Source organism: Sminthopsis crassicaudata, chromosome 5 (assembly GCF_048593235.1).
Source record: "Sminthopsis crassicaudata isolate SCR6 chromosome 5, ASM4859323v1, whole genome shotgun sequence".
In the NCBI taxonomy this organism is placed as follows: Eukaryota; Metazoa; Chordata; class Mammalia; order Dasyuromorphia; family Dasyuridae; genus Sminthopsis; species Sminthopsis crassicaudata.
The window spans coordinates 257,094,592-257,114,081 of record NC_133621.1 but is presented as its reverse complement, the minus strand read 5'-3'; the positions used below and the strand labels follow the sequence as shown (position 1 = coordinate 257,114,081).

The 19,490-nt window shown below is 33.3% G+C and overlaps 1 protein-coding gene across 9 annotated transcripts in view; it reads left to right on the top strand.

The window, feature by feature from the left end:
• Positions 1-19,490, top strand: part of PPFIA2 (PTPRF interacting protein alpha 2) — a 664,129-nt gene that overhangs the window by 438,110 nt on the left and 206,529 nt on the right. For all 9 annotated transcript variants that reach the window (XM_074270868.1, XM_074270869.1, XM_074270872.1 and 6 more), the window contains 2 exons: positions 3,276-3,377; positions 18,367-18,531. In XM_074270868.1, coding sequence (XP_074126969.1) covers positions 3,276-3,377; positions 18,367-18,531 — 267 coding nt within the window. The remainder of the gene's footprint in view (positions 1-3,275; positions 3,378-18,366; positions 18,532-19,490) is intronic.

Sequence of the window (19,490 nt, the reverse complement as noted above, 5' to 3'; positions counted from 1 at the left end):
ATATTTAACAATCCTTCCTCTGTCATAGAATTTGCTTATCAGTATTTGAACATGGAAAAGGGCATCCAATATAATTTCCATGCAGCTCTAAACTTGTTTTGATTTATAACTGACTTCGTAGCTCAACAACTTCTGTGAAAACTTTAAAAGTGCAGTTGTGCCTGTCAAATTGTATTAGTTATGCAGTGGATTTTTCCTCCCGGCCTTCTAACCTATGACTGACCATGTAGCTTTGCTGTTACAAGCAATAATTCCAGATGACAGCATTTTCCTTGGTCTGTGTGAGTCTAGGAGGCAAATGCAAGAGCAGAGGTCATTAGCATCCTCTGCTGTTATATAATAGAAAAAAAAAAGCAAACAAATTTGGGTTCTCTGGCTTTAATTTCTATGATAACTACTCATTGCTTTTCAAATCTAATAATTTAATGGAAATCGCTGGTTTTTGGTGATACTTCAAAATAAATGATTTACTATTGGTAAGCTGAAAGAGACAGAAATATGGATAAGAAATTAAATAATGTATCTAATGAGCAACTCCCATTATTTTGTGTTCTTTTCTGTTCCATTACTATTATTAATCATTTTTGAAATGTTATTAACTAATTTTAGAAGTATGTAATATAGGATAGGGGTATTCATGTAGCTTTATAAACATATTCATAATGCACACTGATTGAAATCTAATTTGCTTGCACTAGAACAGATTCCATATTTGAAGTTACTTGGACTTCTAAGGAGTCTATGGATAGATTTGATTAATGCTAAAACAATTGCATATTCATTGAAATATGATTGGGTCATTTTGTAAACATGGTGGGGCGATGAGAAGAAACATGAAACATGAATCTCTAGCCATCTTGCCACATGCCTCTCTTTTGGAACAATATCATGAATATATTTATTATTTGCTTTATAGTTTCCCCTCCCTAAAAACAAACTTGCTTATTTATATGTAAGGTTATGACTTTGGAGAGCATTTATTATTCTCCCTAACTCTGCCTTTTCAATCTCTATTTAAATAATATGATCAGAGGCTAACTAGGAGATGCAATCAAACTGTCACTTAGAAAAAATAGACTAATCAGCAGCTCAAGCAAACCCTGACAATAAGGCCTTTCATCTTGGTCTAAGCCTGGAACACTTCTCTGAACTCTTTGAAGTACCCACTTGGGAGATTGTGGGGGAGAATGAGGAGCAGAGTTAAAGCACAAACAAACAAAAAAAAAAATCTAAAGCCATCCCTCTCCACTGCACATGGAACCTAGCCATTTACTTTTGACTTACTTTTTTTTTTCTGTGTACAGCTGAAATTAAATGAATTTGTTGTCTTTGATATTGATTTTTCTTTTGAACTTCAAACTAACTGCTATGTGTCCAAAAATGACCAGCCAGGACCCTCTTAACCACAGTGACTGACACAATTGCTATTTCTGGGAATCATTTTAAAGAAGGTTAATGATAATTTGAAAAGAACAGTCTGGGGAATAATCACAACTACAGTGAGGCAAGAAATTTGAAGACTAAATTACAGAGAAGTTTCCCCTCTATATTGGCTAAGGTAGTTCCTTACTGGGAGTTTCCAATGCTGATGAAATTAGAGATCTAATTTTTATTTTTTGAGGTAACTTAATCTGTGTGTGCTTTATTTTCTTTGCCTATAAAAAGATATCTGTCTTTGAGCTCCAGTCCTTCCTAATTAGAATTATAGCTTAGCATGGCTTGGCACTTAGCGAGTGCTTAAGAAATGTTCATTGCCTAATGATTACAGAATCCTTTGATCCCATAATTCCAGGTCCAGGACTCTATCTGCCTTTTTTTGCTGTCTCCTTCTCTCTGGTTATATAATTATAGTTTTCATCTTTTTGTTATGATGATTACTCCTCACATCTTCAAAAAATATATTGCTCTTATCTATATTTTCCCCATTTTCCCGCATCTTTCTTACTTTCTTACTTCAGAAGTTGATATGATATTCTCATAAGGTACCAAGAATAATGGGTAGTTATTATATGCAGTTATCATTCTCCATTTGTTATGTTTCTAGTGCTGAATTTAGAAATCGTAATGGTCCATGATCTAAATCTACTGTTTAATTGAGGAACCAGTCAGCCAGCATTCTGGTGCCTACTTGGTGAGGTATTAGTACAAAATACAAATACAAAAGCAAGAGAGTCTATGCTCAGTCTAGTGCAGGGGTTCTCAAACTAAGACCCACGGGCCAGATGTGGCCTGCTGAGGATATTTATGTGGCCCACCAGGTTATGGCAAATGGGCTAAGGGGCAGAGACAGAGTGTGAGCTTTTGTTTTTACTATAGTCCGGCCCTCCAACAGTCTGAGGGACAGTGAACTGGCCCCCTATTTAAAAAGTTTCAGGACCACTGGTCTAGTGGATAATACATATCCATTGCCAAAAAAAAAAATATATATATATATATATATATATATATATATATATATATATATATATATATATATATATATTACATTAGGAGCAAAATCAGAAAATATGAAAACTTATATATACCATATCCATCCATCTTTAAAAGACAACAAATAGCTAGATGGTACAGTAGATAGAACATTGGGCTTGGAATCAGAAAGTCTTGTCTTTTCAAGTTCCAATCTGGCTTCAAACCTGTACAAACCTGTAATCCCTGGGCAAGTCACTTAACCTTGTTTGCTTCAATTTCCTCATCTGTAAAATGAGCTGGAGAAGGAAATAGTAGAACACTTTAGTATTTTTATTCAGAAAATCCCAAATAACAACCATTCCAGTATCTTTGCCAAGAAAATCCCAACAGGATCACAAAGAGTCAAGTGTGATGAAAAATGACTGAACAACAACCAACCAAAGATGTGCCATTTTGACCAAAAAGAAAAAAAAAAATACAGATATATACTGATTAGAAATTGCACCCAGGATTTTTAGAAGCTAGGTTTGGGAAAACACATGACATTTATCCATATCAATAAAGTATTGCTTGTTAGTAATCAAAGCAGAATATTTGGAATCAAAGTACCATCACTCTGATTATATTTTATCAGTTTTTTCAGAGTAAACAAGCAGTGGTGAAAGCAATATTTATTGGCCTATACATTAGTAGTTGTATATTCTGTTTTCATTTGAAGACAAATCTTAAAATCACGAGGATCTAATATTTTACATCATTTTCTTGTATATTTGAAACTTTTATGTCTTTTTTAAGTACTAGTTTAATAACACCAGTTGAAAAAAATTTAAACACCTCCATAACTATTTCTGTTTCATTTTCAGGAATTTGCTGCTTTGACAAAAGAATTAAATGCATGCCGGGAGCAGTTACTAGAAAAAGAAGAAGAAATTTCTGAACTTAAGGCTGAGAGAAACAACACAAGAGTAAGCATGAAGTACACAGAACGATTTTATCTTGTATTTGAATTGGTTTCCTTCCCTTGATTCTTTGCTAGGCAAAGATCCACATAGACAAAGAGAAGGGCAGGAAATAAACATTTATATGGTGTCTATTATATGCCATTAGCCAGAAATTTTATCCTCACTATAACCTGTAGGGATTTTCATTATTTCTATGTTAAAGGTTCCACTGTTAGTAAAAGTGACTGAGGCTGATTTTGAACTGAGGTCTTCCTGATTTTAGCCACAGCTCTCTATGTACTATACTATCAGATGCCTCATAGAAGTCCCAGACAATCACAAGTGCCCTTGCCAGCTTATAAATGATATTTGGATTTTTAAAGATCATGTGACTATGCACATACTATTTCAAAATTTAACCAGTGGCAAGAATACTGAAATGGTATCAGGAGATATGGGTTCTGGGTTTCCCTCTCCTGTTTACTAGTTAAGTGTTACATCTTTTGGGGTTAAATTCTATGCTTACCAAAGTCCCTCCCAAGTCTCATTTTTTATAGCTTTATGGAGGAAAAATAAAATTGAATGTGGAATTTTCTTTAAGAAATTGGATATTTCATCATTATCACTGTCTAACAACACTTTTTGTCTTCACATAAGAGAGAAAACAGTTGCATTTCCTTTGTCAAGTCAACAAGCCTTTATTAATTGCCTGCTAAGCAGTGATTATACAAAGAAAGGAAAAAAAAAATTCCTGCCCTCCTACTTTACTCAAGTAAACTACATACAAGCATATATATACAAATAAATTGTATATGGGTTAAATATAAAATATTCTAGTCCTTACTCTGTAAAGTCAATGCAGTTACCTGATTGTAGGAAAGCATTCAATTCCAATATACAGATGGAAAGAAATTTCTCTTTTATATTTTGAGCATTTGTAGCTATTACAAATACATCCAAGAAAACAAATATTATGAATAAACTGTATCTTTTATGGTTGGTCTTAGAAAAAAATATAAAGTAAAATAAAAACATAACTAAATAACCATTGTGCTTATACAAGCAGTAAAAGTTCCCTCTATGTGCATAATGATTATGTGATCAGGATCCATGTATTTTCTTAGGCTTTTATCTGAGAGCTAGCATGGCATAGTGGATAAAAAGCAAACTTTAGGATCACAAAGACAAGTTCAGGTCTTATCTCTGAGATATATACAAGCATATACATACACACCTATTCCCACATATATACATATACATATATAGTGTGCATATATACCTACCTACATACATATATTTATATACATATAAATATACACATACATATGCACACATATACACATGTGTATATACTGGTTGTAGAAACCTGGTTGAATTACTCAACCTTTAACTGAGCTATCAAACTCTTTAAAATTATAAGGTGTTAACCTATATTAGTAGACAGTTACCCCATCTAGAAGTTTTTCTGTCAGTGAGATTATAATTATAGTGTTTTTTCCTGTGTCCATCTCTGGATCTTATCAGATATTTGAAAATAGCCTATATTATTTGCATTTGCCTGACATTGTAAATGTGTTCCTAATCATTGTTCCACCTTTCTATTCACTCAGAAGATTATAAATAAATTGCCACATATAAATATTATCCAGTATCTTCTTTTATTCTCTCTCCCCATATTTTGGAAATCATATAGTCTCTTTACCCATGTCCTTGATAGCTACCTTATTCATCAGATTCTGAGTCTCTCTACTGACTGCTACCCTAATTCCCACTGCCATGTCCTAAGTCTCTGACCTTTAAATAGAGCAGAGCAGACTTAGAAGGATTACTTCTTCCTTGAATATCTTACTCTATGACAATTTTTGCTCCCGGATGTTATTCAGATGGCCCCAGATTAATTTTTTCATTCATTCATTTCACTAGGATTTGTTCCAGGCACTGGAGTTAAAAAGATAAAAATAGAATAGCCCCTAATTCCAGGGAGTTTTCATTTTCTTGGGAAAAATATACATATACAAAGATAAATAAATAAAGAATATATCAAAGAAAATAAAATATAATTGAGGGAGAGTGCACTAATGCCTACAGATATCAGGTGGGTTTTTTAAATATGAATTTGTGCTTGAACTAGCACTTCCATAGAACTTAAAGGCACTATAAAGATGACAAAATAAGTTTTATATATATATATATATATATATATATTCTTCCATTTGATCCTCACAATAGCTCTAGGAGGAAGGTATTATTACTACCCCCATTTTATAAATAAGGAAATATGGGTATACAGAAGGGACATTTCACAGAAATGGAAAATGCCTGAGGCAAGATTCAAACTTACGATTTTTGGATCCCAAGTTGATCAGTGTTATTGTACCACTTAACTGGTTGAGAAAAGTTAGGAATTCTAGGAAATAAAAATGAGTATATATTTTATGTCTCTGTAAAGACTCAGGAATGGAAGATGGAATGTCTTCAATGTAAGTATCACACGTAGGAGACAGCAAAGAGAACCAGATTTGCTGCAACTCAACCTGTGTGGAGAAACACACATTAATCATTCTAGAAATTTGGCTGGAATAAGATTTTGTAGAGTTATAAATTCAAACAGAAGAGTTTTTCTTTTATCTTATCAGCAAGAGAGAATTGTCAAGAGAGCAAGTGAGTGACATGATCAGACATGAACATTGAAAATCAGGACAAAATTTGTGTGACTTTATTTCCCTATGATCTTTCATATATCAAAGAAAGGTCCACCTTTCTCAACAGGTCTCATGATGTATGAGGTCACGAAGAGTCACTATGACTAAATAACTGAACAACAATATGCATAAGATCAGTAAATAAAATTGTTATGATAAAATACATTCTAAGAAGAAAACATATTTAAACATATATGTGGTGTTCTTGTTGGTTTTCTGGAGGTCTCTGGACCAGCCTTCCTTTCAGAATAGCCAAGTATTAAAGTCCAAAGTCCAAATTCTTTATTGCCTCCTTGCCTGGGGCCTGGCTAACTTTATTGAAGGTTTTTTGGAATCTTGGTTTCAGTGGAGAAACAAAGGAAGAAGCCTGCCACCATGGTGGTGTGAGATGGAGTGAATGAATCTGGCTGAGTTTGTCCCAGCTTATGTGCTCTATTTTAATTACATTATCATAGGAGTGAATCTTGCAGAATAGATGCCAATCTTGTAGAAAGAACTATATTAAGTACTAAGTACATTTACTGAACTAGAGAATTATTACTCACCATGCTAAACCAGATAACTATTGTCTTATCAATTCCACTGACTTAACACCTTGTAAGAATCCTTGTTTTAAGTACAGAATTCTGGTCCATCTCTCACACACACACACACACACACACACACACACACACACACACACACATTTATACATATATATCTCTATTTCTATAGAGATATATAAGTACACACATATATGCCTGTACAATACACATATACATGTGAGTGTTTTTTTTTAACATAAATCTAAAAGTAAGATAAAAGGCAAAATAATCTCATCAAAAGTTTCAGCAGGTACAGTTTGCATTTCTTTCAGTGGCCAGATGCAGATTATCCCGTCAGAGTGACTTGACTTCTTCAAGAAACAAAGTCTCCTTTACTGTCATTATTTATTTTGGGCATCTAATCCCTGTTGTCCAGTTTTCCCCTTTTTCTTTTGTTTCCAAAGCACTGGGATGTTTTCTCTGGAGAGAGACAGAAGAAAAACATGACAAGAAAAGGGAGTATCTCAGCCTTTTCTGTCTTAGCAATTATTGTCCTCCCATGCAAACCAAATAGTGATCAGATTGCGTTTTGGAACCCCTTTCTCATGATGATTTTAAAATTATACATGCCAGTTTTGTTGTACTCTGCTTTCTTTGGAATCAAAATTAGAGGGAAAAATGAACATTCAACTTTATTTAGAATTAAGAAAAGACCAATGGGTACAATTCAACTAAAATTAACAGATAAACATAGAAAATTTTTTGCTCTCTTAAATAATGGCTTAATAACTAAAGAGATTATTTTTAAGGGGGAAAAGGGAATAGACATATTCTTTTCTAAGATGAATGAGAATTATACCTAAATACCTTATTAAGAGCAACAGAATCAATACACATAGTGAAAAATCTATATTTTTATCTTTTTATCTCCCTTGTTAAATGTTGAGGAAATTATTTATTTACATCCAAAATATTTATTTATTTATTTATTGGTCTGGACCTGTGATTTTTTTATCCCACTGAAAATACATTTACCAAGAACCCCCTACAAATTAAGTGATTTGCTCAAAGCAGCACAGTTAATATGTGTCATAAGAGACTTTAACTTAGTCCTTCCCAACACTGAACGCTTGAATCCAGCTCTTTCTTCATTATGCCATTTTGTCTTTTATCTTGTTTTTAGGTTTATATTTTTTAAAAATCACATATATATGTATGTATATGTATATATCTATACTTATAAATGTGTTTTCCTTCTTAGAATGCATTTTGTCATAACAACTTGATTTGCTGATCTTATGCATATCATTGTTCAGTTATTCAGTCATAGTAACTCTTCATGATCCCATATGCCATAGCAAGTAAAACCTTCTATCCTCCACTGTCTCTCAAAGTCTATCCAAGTTCATGTTTGTTGTTTCCATCCCCTTTTCTGCTAATCCCTTTTTTCTTTTTTCTTCATTTCCCATATTAGTATCTTTTCCAATGGACCCCATCTCTCATTATATAGTCAAAGTATTTAAGATTCAGTATCAGTTTTTGGTCTTCCACGAAATAGTTTGAATTCATTTCTTAAAGTATTGATTGAATGTCCTTGCTATCCAGGAATCTCAAAAGTCTTCTTTAATAGCATAATTTGAAAATGTCAGTTCTACAGGAGTTAGCTTTTCTTATAATCCAATTCTTACAGTCATATGTTGCTATTAGAAAAACTACAGGTTTGACTATATATGTAACTTTGTTAGCAAGGAGATGTCTCTGCTTCTTACTATGTTGTCCAGATTTGCCATGGCTTTCCTTCCAAGGAACAAGTCTTTTTACTTCATGGATAGAATTGCTATCTGCAATGTGATCTCTAAGCCCAAGAATTTAAAATCTGAAACCTGCTTCCATTTCTTTTTACTTTCTTTGTCAGGAAGTGATAGAACAAAGTTGCCAATATCTTAGTTTATTTTTTGTTAAGATTCATGCAGCTTTTACACTTCTTCATTCACCCTCATCAAGGAGCTTCTTCATTCCTCTTCACTTTCTGCCATCAGAAGGGTATCATCTGATTAACTGAGATTGTTTATATTTCTGTCAGAAAGCTTAATTCTGGCTTTTGATTTATCCAGTTTAGCATTTCACATGATGTACTCTGCATAAAAGTTAATAAGGTGACTCTATATATTCTTTTTATACTACTTTCCCAATCTTAAACCAGTCATTGTTCCATGTTCAGTTCTAACTGTTGCTTCTTGTCCTACATATAGGTTCCTCAGGAAACAAGTAAGATGATCTGGTACTCCCATTTATTTCTTTGAGGACTTAATATATGATATTTTCATTGCTGCCTCCTGAGCCATGTGTAAAGTTTAGAGAGGCCAGTGTTCTTGACTGTCAGCCCGTGGAAGGAGAAGTTATGTAGAGAGCCTATAAAGTGACAACGTAAAAAACATTAAATGTCAAACAACAGAGTATTTTATTTGAATCTAACAATATTAGAAATTTTTAGAGTTTATGGAGCAGGGAGAAGATAGGGTCAACTAAGTAAAAAGTAGATTAGAATAGAGAGACAACACAGGAAGACCAACTAGAAGATAATGGCAATACTTCAGGTGAAAGGTGATAAGATTCTAAAATAGGATGATGACTTTGAGAGTAGAAAAAGAAGTATATGTATGGGAGACATTGTAAAGGTAGGCACAAGATTGTTTTTTTCTCCTCTTTACCTCTAAAATCTTACATGTCTTTTAAAGGCCCACTTAAATGCTAAGTTGTCCAAGGAGATGATCAATGAAGGTCTTCTTCCAATGAGTTTATATAAAGTATTAAGTACTTGTTATTCATATATCTTTGGAAAATACTGTCAATGGAAGTATTTTGACAAACATATTGGATTGATTTGCTATTTCCTTCTCCAATTGATTAAGGCAACCAAAGTTTAAGTGACTTGCCCACATTGATACAACTAGTAAATGTCTGAGGTTGAATTTCAACTCATGTCTTTCTGATAACAGACCCAGGGCTTTTTACCTACAGAAGTCATCTAACTACCAAATAAGAAACAATGTGGTGGCAGCTTTGAGGGCTGATTTCAAAGATAGGAAGACTGAATTTAAGTCCCATGTATAATATGTAGTGTAAATCATTTAACATTTCAATAATTTAGGCAACTTTCCAAGAAGTAAATTTCACAGAAGTTGTTGACCTGCAAGAATTCCTGGAAATGAAATGAAATCACAAAGCCAGTGAAATCACAAATCCTTTCCCCATCTCTGTCCTTACATGCCAGAATCTTTGCTAAGCACACTAATGCAGATATAAAAGTCAGAGAGCCTGGAATTTACATTATAATAGGGGAGATAAAAATAACACTAATTCAGCTATCATGGAATGGATGTTATAATTATCCATTTGGGACATACCTTATCCCCCCTACTAGAAAAAAAATTCAACAAAGATTCAGCCAGTGTCTTATTTAAGTTAGATTTCTCCTCAAGTTCCCATACATGGCTCTGCAAAGTCAGACTAAAAAAAAAAAGATTATTAAGTAATAAGTGATTGATTGCCATTCCTTTAAGTTAAAGGAAATTCTATTTTAGTTCTTATTCTTTAAGAAAAAAAATTAAAAGGTAGTTGTAGTGGTTATGATTCTGAGAGCTAATTTTGAAAGAATCTATAACCACAAAATGTATCATCACTGTACTTCAAAGATTGGTAGTGATTTACTTTTTTCATTTTCTTCAGTAGAAGAACTTTAAGTGGAAGCTGGGGGCAAGAATGAATGTCTGTTCCAATTGTTTAAGACTATATTTTCTTACAACATACTGATATACAGAGGAGTAAACATATAAAGGAGTGAACATATAAAAAGTAAATAATAACATTGTCAAACACACAGTGATTCTGAAGTAGATAGGAAGCTCAGTTGTAACTAGAATACCTAATTGTTGCAAGAAATTGCAGACTATAAAACCAATTTGTCAGAGTTCACACATTAGAGAGAGCCTATATAAGAAGAAGCCCACTAAAGGACAAGCCTACTCTTGGACTTTTGGGATATTCACAAGTTAGAAGCCCACAATCCCACTCTTGGAGGTGAAGAAGATTCATTCCAACTTCCACCTTTGTGCTGGATGGAAACATTTGGAGAGAGCTCTCAGAACCAAGGAGAGAGATAGGCCTCTAAGAAAGCTAACCGGGCCCAGGAAAAGATTCAAGACTTTGAAGGAAAAAATAAAGGAATTGAACTTTTAGCTCCTGGCTGCATTCGGGGTGATTACACTGAACAGAAACTAAGGCTGCCTCCAGAAGCCCTCCAAGAAACCTGCTCCAAGAGAACATTATATTTTACAGAAGAATATTACACTGTCATTTGATCTTTACAACAATTTTGTGAAATAGATACTATTATTATCTCCATTTTACAAAGGGGGAAGTGGAGGCAAACAGAGGTTAAACATTGCCAAAAGTCACACAGCTAGGAATTAAGGTCTAAAATCAGACTTTCTATTTTATGACCTGGTGCTTTTCATATTTTTTCAGGTATTCTTGTCACATATATTTGTTTAATTAAAGCTTTAGTTATACAAGAGTTTTATCATTGTTATTTATTACTGTCTTTACTTCTTTTCTTATGTATTCCCTCTCCCCATTGAAAATAAAAAATGAATATCTGGACAACAAACCTGCATAGTTCATCAAAACGAATTTCTACATTGATTCTATTTAAAAACATAAGTGAATCACCTCTTTGGCAAGATATGGGTAATATGTTTCACCTATATTATTTCAGAGTTGTTTTCTTTTTTTATATATGTATTTAAAGTGTAAAATATAAATTAAGAAAAAACAAAATAGAAAAAGAAAGAAAAGGAAAAAACAAACAAACAACATTGTGTTCTGCAGAACTTTTGGGAGAGTTCAAAATATACAACAAATTTTCATTTCAAGAAAACATAGTCATAGAAGACATTGTATTCATGACTATCCATCTTTGCTTCTTTGTAGATTATTCTTTTGTTCTCTGCCTTGCACTTTTTACTTTATTTGTCCTCTTTCATTGTTGCCATCCCCATAAGCAGGCTACACTTAAGCATTGATATATTTCTGTATATACACACATACATATCATTTTATTAAGTAATACATGTCCTTTGCCTAACAAATTGCAACCAGACTTCGTCAGATTAGGCCTAGATTCCAAATACAGGAGAAGACAGTGTTTTATACATTAAAAACAATGAAATAAGGTCAATTAATTTAAAAGATAGTTATCTTATTTTTAATTGGATGAATGATATTTTTCAAGTTGAGAGGTAGAAATGTTCAAGTTCTTAAATTCAAAAAAAAAAAAAAAAAAAAAAAGAGAGAGATGGTCTACTCCCCACCCCTCACCAAGTGTCTGCAGATAGTCAAAGGAATAAGGAAATAGTAATTGATTGATCAGCATGGGTTAAGATGTACAGGTTGCTTGTAAAACTCTGTATCACTCTCTGGATGACTGAGATTCTGGTTACAAGTCTCTAAGCAGTAGGAAGAGGTGGTCCAGTTAACTATGTAACACATAGATAAAGGCAAAATTCAAACAATACAGTATGGTTTTTCTCCCAATTCTCCCACATAACTAAGGTTTTCTCAAAGAAAAGAAATTGAATTAAGACCCATAAATGAATAGAAACTAAGTTAGCATCAGAACTGAATCACAAGATGGAATGAGTGTGATTTACTTAGCTGCAGCAATGAACAACTTTGCTGTCCCCAGTTCCCTCATATTCCTTTATAAATTCTGTAAGTCCATAGTGTATATCTTTGTGACATATTGCTATAATCTCCTTTTTTGAATCTTATTTAAATTTTTGCATCTATATTCATTAGGAAAATAGGCCTATAGTTTTCTTTCTATGTTTTTAACTTTCCCTGGTTTAGATATGAAGACTATTTATGTCATGAAAGCAATCTGTTGAGATTTACTCTTTATTTTCTATTTTCCAAATAATTAGTATTAGAATTAATTGATTTTTCAGTATTTGGTAGAACATACTTGTAAATTTATCTGAACCCAATAATTGTTTTTAAGGAATTCATTGGTGATTTATTCAGGTTTTTTTTCCAAGACAGAGTTGTTTAAGTATTTTATTTCCTTTTCTATTAAACTGGGAAATCTAGTTTTTTGTAAATACATGACTATTTCACTTAATTGTTCATTTTATTGACTTTTAATTGGGCAAAATAGCTCTGAATAAGTGCTTAAATGTCATCTTCATTAGTGGTGAATTCATTTCTTCCATTTTTAATAGTAGTAATTTGGTTTTCTTTTTCCTTTTCCCTTTTTAAAAAAATTAACTAGTTTTAAAAAAAATATTTTTTCCTTCATAAAATCAGCTTCTAGTTTTATTTATTAGTGTTCATGGCTTTATTTATTTATTTTTACTTTCAATTTTATTGTCTTCTTAAGGAGGTCAGACTGAGAAGTGAAGAAGAAAATTTTGAGTTTAGTTTTATTTTTAATGATTGTGTATTCTTTCTCATTTTTTGTTACATATAAATGGGTACTATTTAATGAACTAAATAAAATATATTTTAAAGAAAGAAAATATTTTACAGAAGGAGAGCACTGAAATTAGAGTATCCCGAAAGTGATCCTGTAGAAAGTGAAATTTTAACTGGGACTTAAAGGAGATCAGGAAAGCTGGGAGGCAGAGATAGGAAGAAAGGACATTCTAGACATGAGGAAGCAGTTAGTGAAATTGTATTGAGCTGGGAGATGGAGTTTCTTATTGGGGAGATAACGAGCAGATCACTGAATGAAAGATGTATGAAATTGGGAGAATAGAGTTTGGTAATAAGGTATAAGATAATTAGAAAGGCAGGTTAGGAAGACAGGTTTAAATGTCAAACACAGACTTTTATGTTTGATTCAAGAAGTAATTGGGAGCCACTGAAGTTTACTAAATGTGACATAGTCAGATGTGTATATTAGGAAGATCCTTTTAACAATTGAATTGATCATGGATGGTTATTAAGAGAGACTTGTGGCAGACTCAGTTAGAAGGCTAAAGTTACAATCTAGGTATGAGAAAATGAGAACCTGCACCTAGATGATGACCATATCACAGGAAAAAAGTAATGTTTATGAAATGTGTATCAACAGACTTTGGTAACAGGCAAGGGAAATGAAAGTCCATTTTTTCTTGGCAAAAATAATGGAGTGGTTTGCCATTTCATTTTCCGGTTGAATTTTTTTTGTTAGGCAATCAGGCATTGTGACTTGCTAAAGATCACACAACTAAAAAGTGTATGAAACTGTATTTGAATTTTTAGGGTTTCCTGACTCCCGATCAGTGCTCTATCCACGGAGCCAACAACTGCCTAAGAAATGTAAATTAATTGAAAAAAAGAAATAAAAGGAGCACAAGTATAGGAGTAGAGAACAAAATGAAGAAGTAAATATACATACATATAAACACACTCATACACATATATTATCTTACCAGATTGGAGGGCATTAGCTTAAAAACCCCAAATAATAAACCTATATATCCTTAATATCTGGGATCTTGAATGTTGAGCTTTTGAGACACGACTTTTTATTAGAATAATTTCCCGCCAACTAAAGTAATTCTTTTTTCATTCTTGTACCACTAAATTAGATTGCCCCCAACACAGTTTCCTTATGTAATCTTCCATGGTGTGTGTCTTAGATATATAAAGCCCTCATCTGTGATTTCAATCTTAATGTCAGTTATAAATAATAAAACTATAATTCTATCCATCTCAGGGGTCATAAACTATAAGAGGAAAGCTAAATTGTATTTGAAACATTCCTTAAAATGCATAGATAAAAAGCCCCCCTCTTTTTTCCTTTGAACTAGAGAACCTTATTAAGATTAGCTGTGCTAAGATAAATCCAGACTGTTATTATTACAGCTATGTAATTCTCCATAGTTGGCACATTTGCCCTCATATAAATGTATGTCCTTCAATAATAGGTCATTTAATTTAATAGAAATTGAAACCAATTTGTGCCAGTAAGAGAATTGAATTCAATTCAACAAATACTCATTTAATATCTACCAAGTATAAAGTAATAGATTAGCTAATGAAAGTGATACATAAATAATGATAGGAATAGTAATTATGATGATGATGATGATTTGTAAACTTTTATTATATTTTTTGTATCACTTACATTTCCCAATATATCTCTCCATTCCAAGAAAACCACTACTTATAACAAAGAAAAAAAAATTTAAAAGGAGAAAAAATATCAACAAATGTGACCAACAATTTGAAAAAAATCTGGCCTTATATGTATAATGTTATATATACTTTGTTAATACTTCATACCTCTCACTGAACTAGCTTGATTACTGCTAGTTATTGATATTTGCTCTTATACTGGCATATCTATGTTCTCACCAAAGGACTACCCATCAATTGTATTTAGTTCTTTTCAGGATCTTAGAGGTAAACCTGTATACTCACCATATTAACTTTTGAGCTAGCCATGATATATTTCTGTTTACATAAAGCAGGCACACAAAATGATAAAATCTATGTCTTAAATGTACATATATATGTATAGCATATATAGTGTCATAAATATATCTATTTATTTATATAATGGTTTGCTTGTCAATAAAGCAAAAGAAATAATTCTAACATCACAGGTCCTCAAGTAAGTAACATCACAATTCATGTACAAGTCTATATCATGATGTCCCACTAATACACTCATTTGCTGTGATTGCAAATACATATAGTCTTATTGAAACTTGACAGGAAAGCACATGAGGAAGGAAAATGTTTGTGTACAGGGTAATTCAAAACTCTGGATTATGAAATATAATGTCATTGGTCTCTTAAGGAACAGCTGTAACACCTCAAGTATTTTAGGATTGAGTGTCTGCTGGTCTTTATCACTCTACCCATTTGTTGCTATTGTTCAGTTGTTTCAGTCACGTCCAGCTCTTTGTAACTCCATTTGGGGTACTCTTTGCCAAGATTTTGGAGTGTTTTGCCATTTTCTTTTCTAGCTCATTTTATAGATGAGGAAAGTGAGGTAAACAGAGTTAAGTAACTTGTGCAGGTTCATCCAGTTAGTGTCTCAGGCCAATTTTGAAAACAAGTCTTCCTAATTCTTGCCACTTAGATGTCTCCTCTCCAACTAGACAAATACTTTGATCTTCTATTTTTGAACCAGCACCACATTTTCAGTCTCTTTCCATTTATAATCACTCTTTGGGGGAAAAAAAAGCCTTGGAAAAGAATTACACAATTGAATTGGCTAACAATTCCTCACAGGCCAAAACATTGCAAAGTTACTCAGGCTGAACTCACTGGTTATTACAACCCAGTCCAGCCCAACCAGCTGTTCACTCACCAGGATTTTGTATCTTAGAATCAGAATGGAACTTCTTCCCACAAAAAAAGAAAGAAAAGGAAGGAAGGAAGGAAGGAAGGAAAGAAGGAAGGAAAGAAGGAAGGAAGGAAGGAAGGAAGGAAGGAAGGAAGGAAGGAAGGAAGGAAGGAAAGAAGGAAGGAAGGAAGGAAGGAAGGAAGGAAGGAAGGAAGGAAGGAAGGAAGGAAGGAAGGAAGGAAGGAAGGAAGGAAGGAAGGAAGGAAGGAAGGAAGGAAGGAAGGAAGGGAGGGCCAAGCAGAGGAACATAGCTACTTTATTCATTAAGATTCTTTTTCTTCCAATTAGACTGGAGGACTTCTTCCTGGATAACAAAGCAATCTAAAACCTTTATTTCCCCACCTGCTTTTTGATTTCAAACTTGAAGGAGGTGGTTTGCACAAAAACAAAATAAAACAACAAGAACAAAAGCCAGATGCTTCTTTCTGTGTGGCTCCCCTATGGCTCTAAATGCAATAGCCAACCAATAGTGGAACAAGGGGTTAGCCTTTTTATGGACTGTTATATTCTGATAGATCTCACAAAGCTATACTTACCACTCCTTCTCTCCCCTTGTTCCACTCCCACTCAACCCCCTTACCTCCCCCCACCTTTCCTCATGCCCATTCTTGACTATTCTGATTTTAGTCTTAATTTTTTCTTTCTTTCAATGATTTAAAATCTTGTTTTGTACTACTAAGTAGTTTTCAGCTTTTATATTTGAGGTAAACACTCATCAGATTTCCCTAATGAAATCAATGGTCCTTATTTATTTATCTCTGAGAGTCCAATAAATTAAATAGTTTTTCATGTTTTCAGTGTTACCCTCTTAAATATTAAAACATTACATGCAAATGGCCACAGTTCCTTGAAACTCTCATATATCGAAACAATCCTCTTCAATCTGTGTCTTTTAAACTGTGTTCACGTATTAACAGTTTCCAATAAAAGATCTCTAAGTTATGAAATTCATCACATATAAAATAAGGAATCTTTTTTTTTATAATATAGTTCTTTTTTTTCTCCTAACTTATCCAATTTAAAAACTGTTTTTTTTTATACACAAATACATTTTAGGTGTTTTTTTTTTTAATCAAAGGGAAGTTATTTTCTTACTTTTTTCAAATATTATGTTTTTAATGAAGGGTTGTACCCTATATCCTCTGCCAGTTGATATAACTTTTTCTTTATGCAAAATAGATTCTGCTTTAAAAAGAAACTCTAAATTATTACATGTGAAAAATAGCAGTTTAAATACAGTGCTTTATATATCAACAAAAGAACAAATTAATGAAAAGCCAGTTTTTAAGCACTTATTTCTGTTAAGTGCTACCACTAAAGAAAAACAAACAAAGAAGATAGTCCCATCCCTCTCAAACTTGAATTCACTGTTAACTAGGAGATATTTGGGGTGAAAGTTGCAGGAATAGTAAATAGAGGTACTTGGGAGCAGATTGACAAACTCCTGGACCATTGTCAAGTATTCATTTTATTATAACTCCAGAATTACAAAAGTTAGGGGATAGATATTCAACCCTAAGATGGTTTTTGAGACAGAAGCTAGGAATCAAAATATTGTACTGCCATAATTTTCTCTACCTCTGAAAAGAGTAGATTAAAAGATACTTTTTCAAGTAAATTATTTGAAGTTAAACTTGTTTATTATAATTTTATAGCATTTGATTTCATTTGTTTGTTGTTTCCATTTATATTTCTGTAGTCATTGTGGATGTTTTCCTGGCTCTTTTTTCTTTAGGGGTAGGGAAAGTATTCTAATGATTCTCATTGCTCCAGCACTTAGTAAAATGCCTGGCACGTTGTAGGGGCCTTCCCATGTTTCGTTTGAATTCCTCAAATTATGTCTTTTTAATTATTATTTAGCATCCCACTGCATTCCTTTAATTAAAAATGTTTTGCCATTCCTTAACCAATGACTATGTCCATCCTCCTTCCCCTCCTTCCCTCCCTCCCTCCTTCCCTCCTTCCCTCCTTCCCTCCCTCCCTCCTTCCCTTCCTCTTTTCTTTCCTTCCTCTTTTCCTTCCTTCCTTCCTTCCTTCCTTCCTTCCTTCCTTCCTTCCTTCCTTCCTTCCTTCCTTCCTTCCTTCCTTCCTTCCTTCCTTCCTTCCTTCCTTCCTTCCTTCTTTCCTCTCTCTCTCCCTTCCTCCCTCTCTTCCTGCCTTCTTTCCTCCCTCCCTATCTTCCTTCCCCCCCTCCACTTTTTCTCCCTTTACTTGATGGTCACTGCTTTCATCATAAAACACTCTCTCTGGTTATAGTACATCTTAGCTCATTTACAATTGACAAGACCAGTAGCTTGTTAGGTCTTTAGTGTTGATGTAATGTTGATAACATTTAGATATAAGAGAAAACTTGTACTATATTTTCTTTTGTTCCCTAACAATAGCTGTTACTGGAGCATTTGGAGTGCCTTGTTTCAAGACATGAGCGGTCACTAAGAATGACAGTGGTGAAAAGGCAAGCCCAGTCCCCGTCAGGTGTCTCCAGTGAAGTCGAAGTTCTCAAAGCCCTGAAGTCCCTGTTTGAGCACCACAAGGCACTGGATGAAAAGGTACAGTATGGAAAGACACTCATTCCACCTCATTGTGCTCTTGTAATCATGGCATTCTTACTTTCATTCACTGAAGCACAAGTTTTTCTAAAATAAGTCATTCAAAGAGATTCCCTAAATAGAATGAAAAAATCAGAGTTTGCCAAAGTCCTTGATATTCCAATAGAACATTATCCCATAGGCCTTTCATCAGTCTATTACTTGTAACCTAGCAGAGTTGATCATACACAAAGTGAATTTTTAATTTCATAATACTGGCCCAAATACCCTATCAGAACTTATGTATTATTATAGGGTGTTTTCTTCCTCTTACTCTTTTTCTTTAAAAAAGAATGTTTATTTTAAGGAATGAATCTCTGGGAGGTAAAAGGCATAAGATGTCAGGGGAGACCTCAGCTATGAAAAACAAAAGCTATCTCTGATAATCTAAAGATTAAATTTCTTCCTTCCCTGATGGAGATCCTTGCCTAAAGGTTGAATTTCCTAGTTGTACTATTCTGTAAGGCCTAGACTCTATTCTGTAAAAGTCACTCCATGTAACTGAATCGATAGAAAAAACATGCTTTAAGGCATTTTTTTTAAAAGTAGCTTTAAGCTCTTTCATTTCTGCTGCTGAAATAAATTCTAGTGACATATATAAGCCAGTTTGAGTGTAATACCCTTTGGAGATTATTCAGGTTTATGGTCTAATTTCAATTTTGTAGAATTTAAAAGATTGAAGTTAAAAAAAATACTCTGTACTCTTTGCAGTTTTAGAAACTCAGAATTTTTTTGACATTTCATTGTGAAGTAAGTGACAGGTCATGAACATTTGATTTTAAACTAATGATTATTCACTTTTTACCAGTGCAGATTTATTTGTTCTTTATTAATATATGTATGTCTTCTTAGTCCTCAAACCACAATTATGTTTTATTTTTTCAGAAAGGATTTATGTACCAATATGTATCAAGATAACC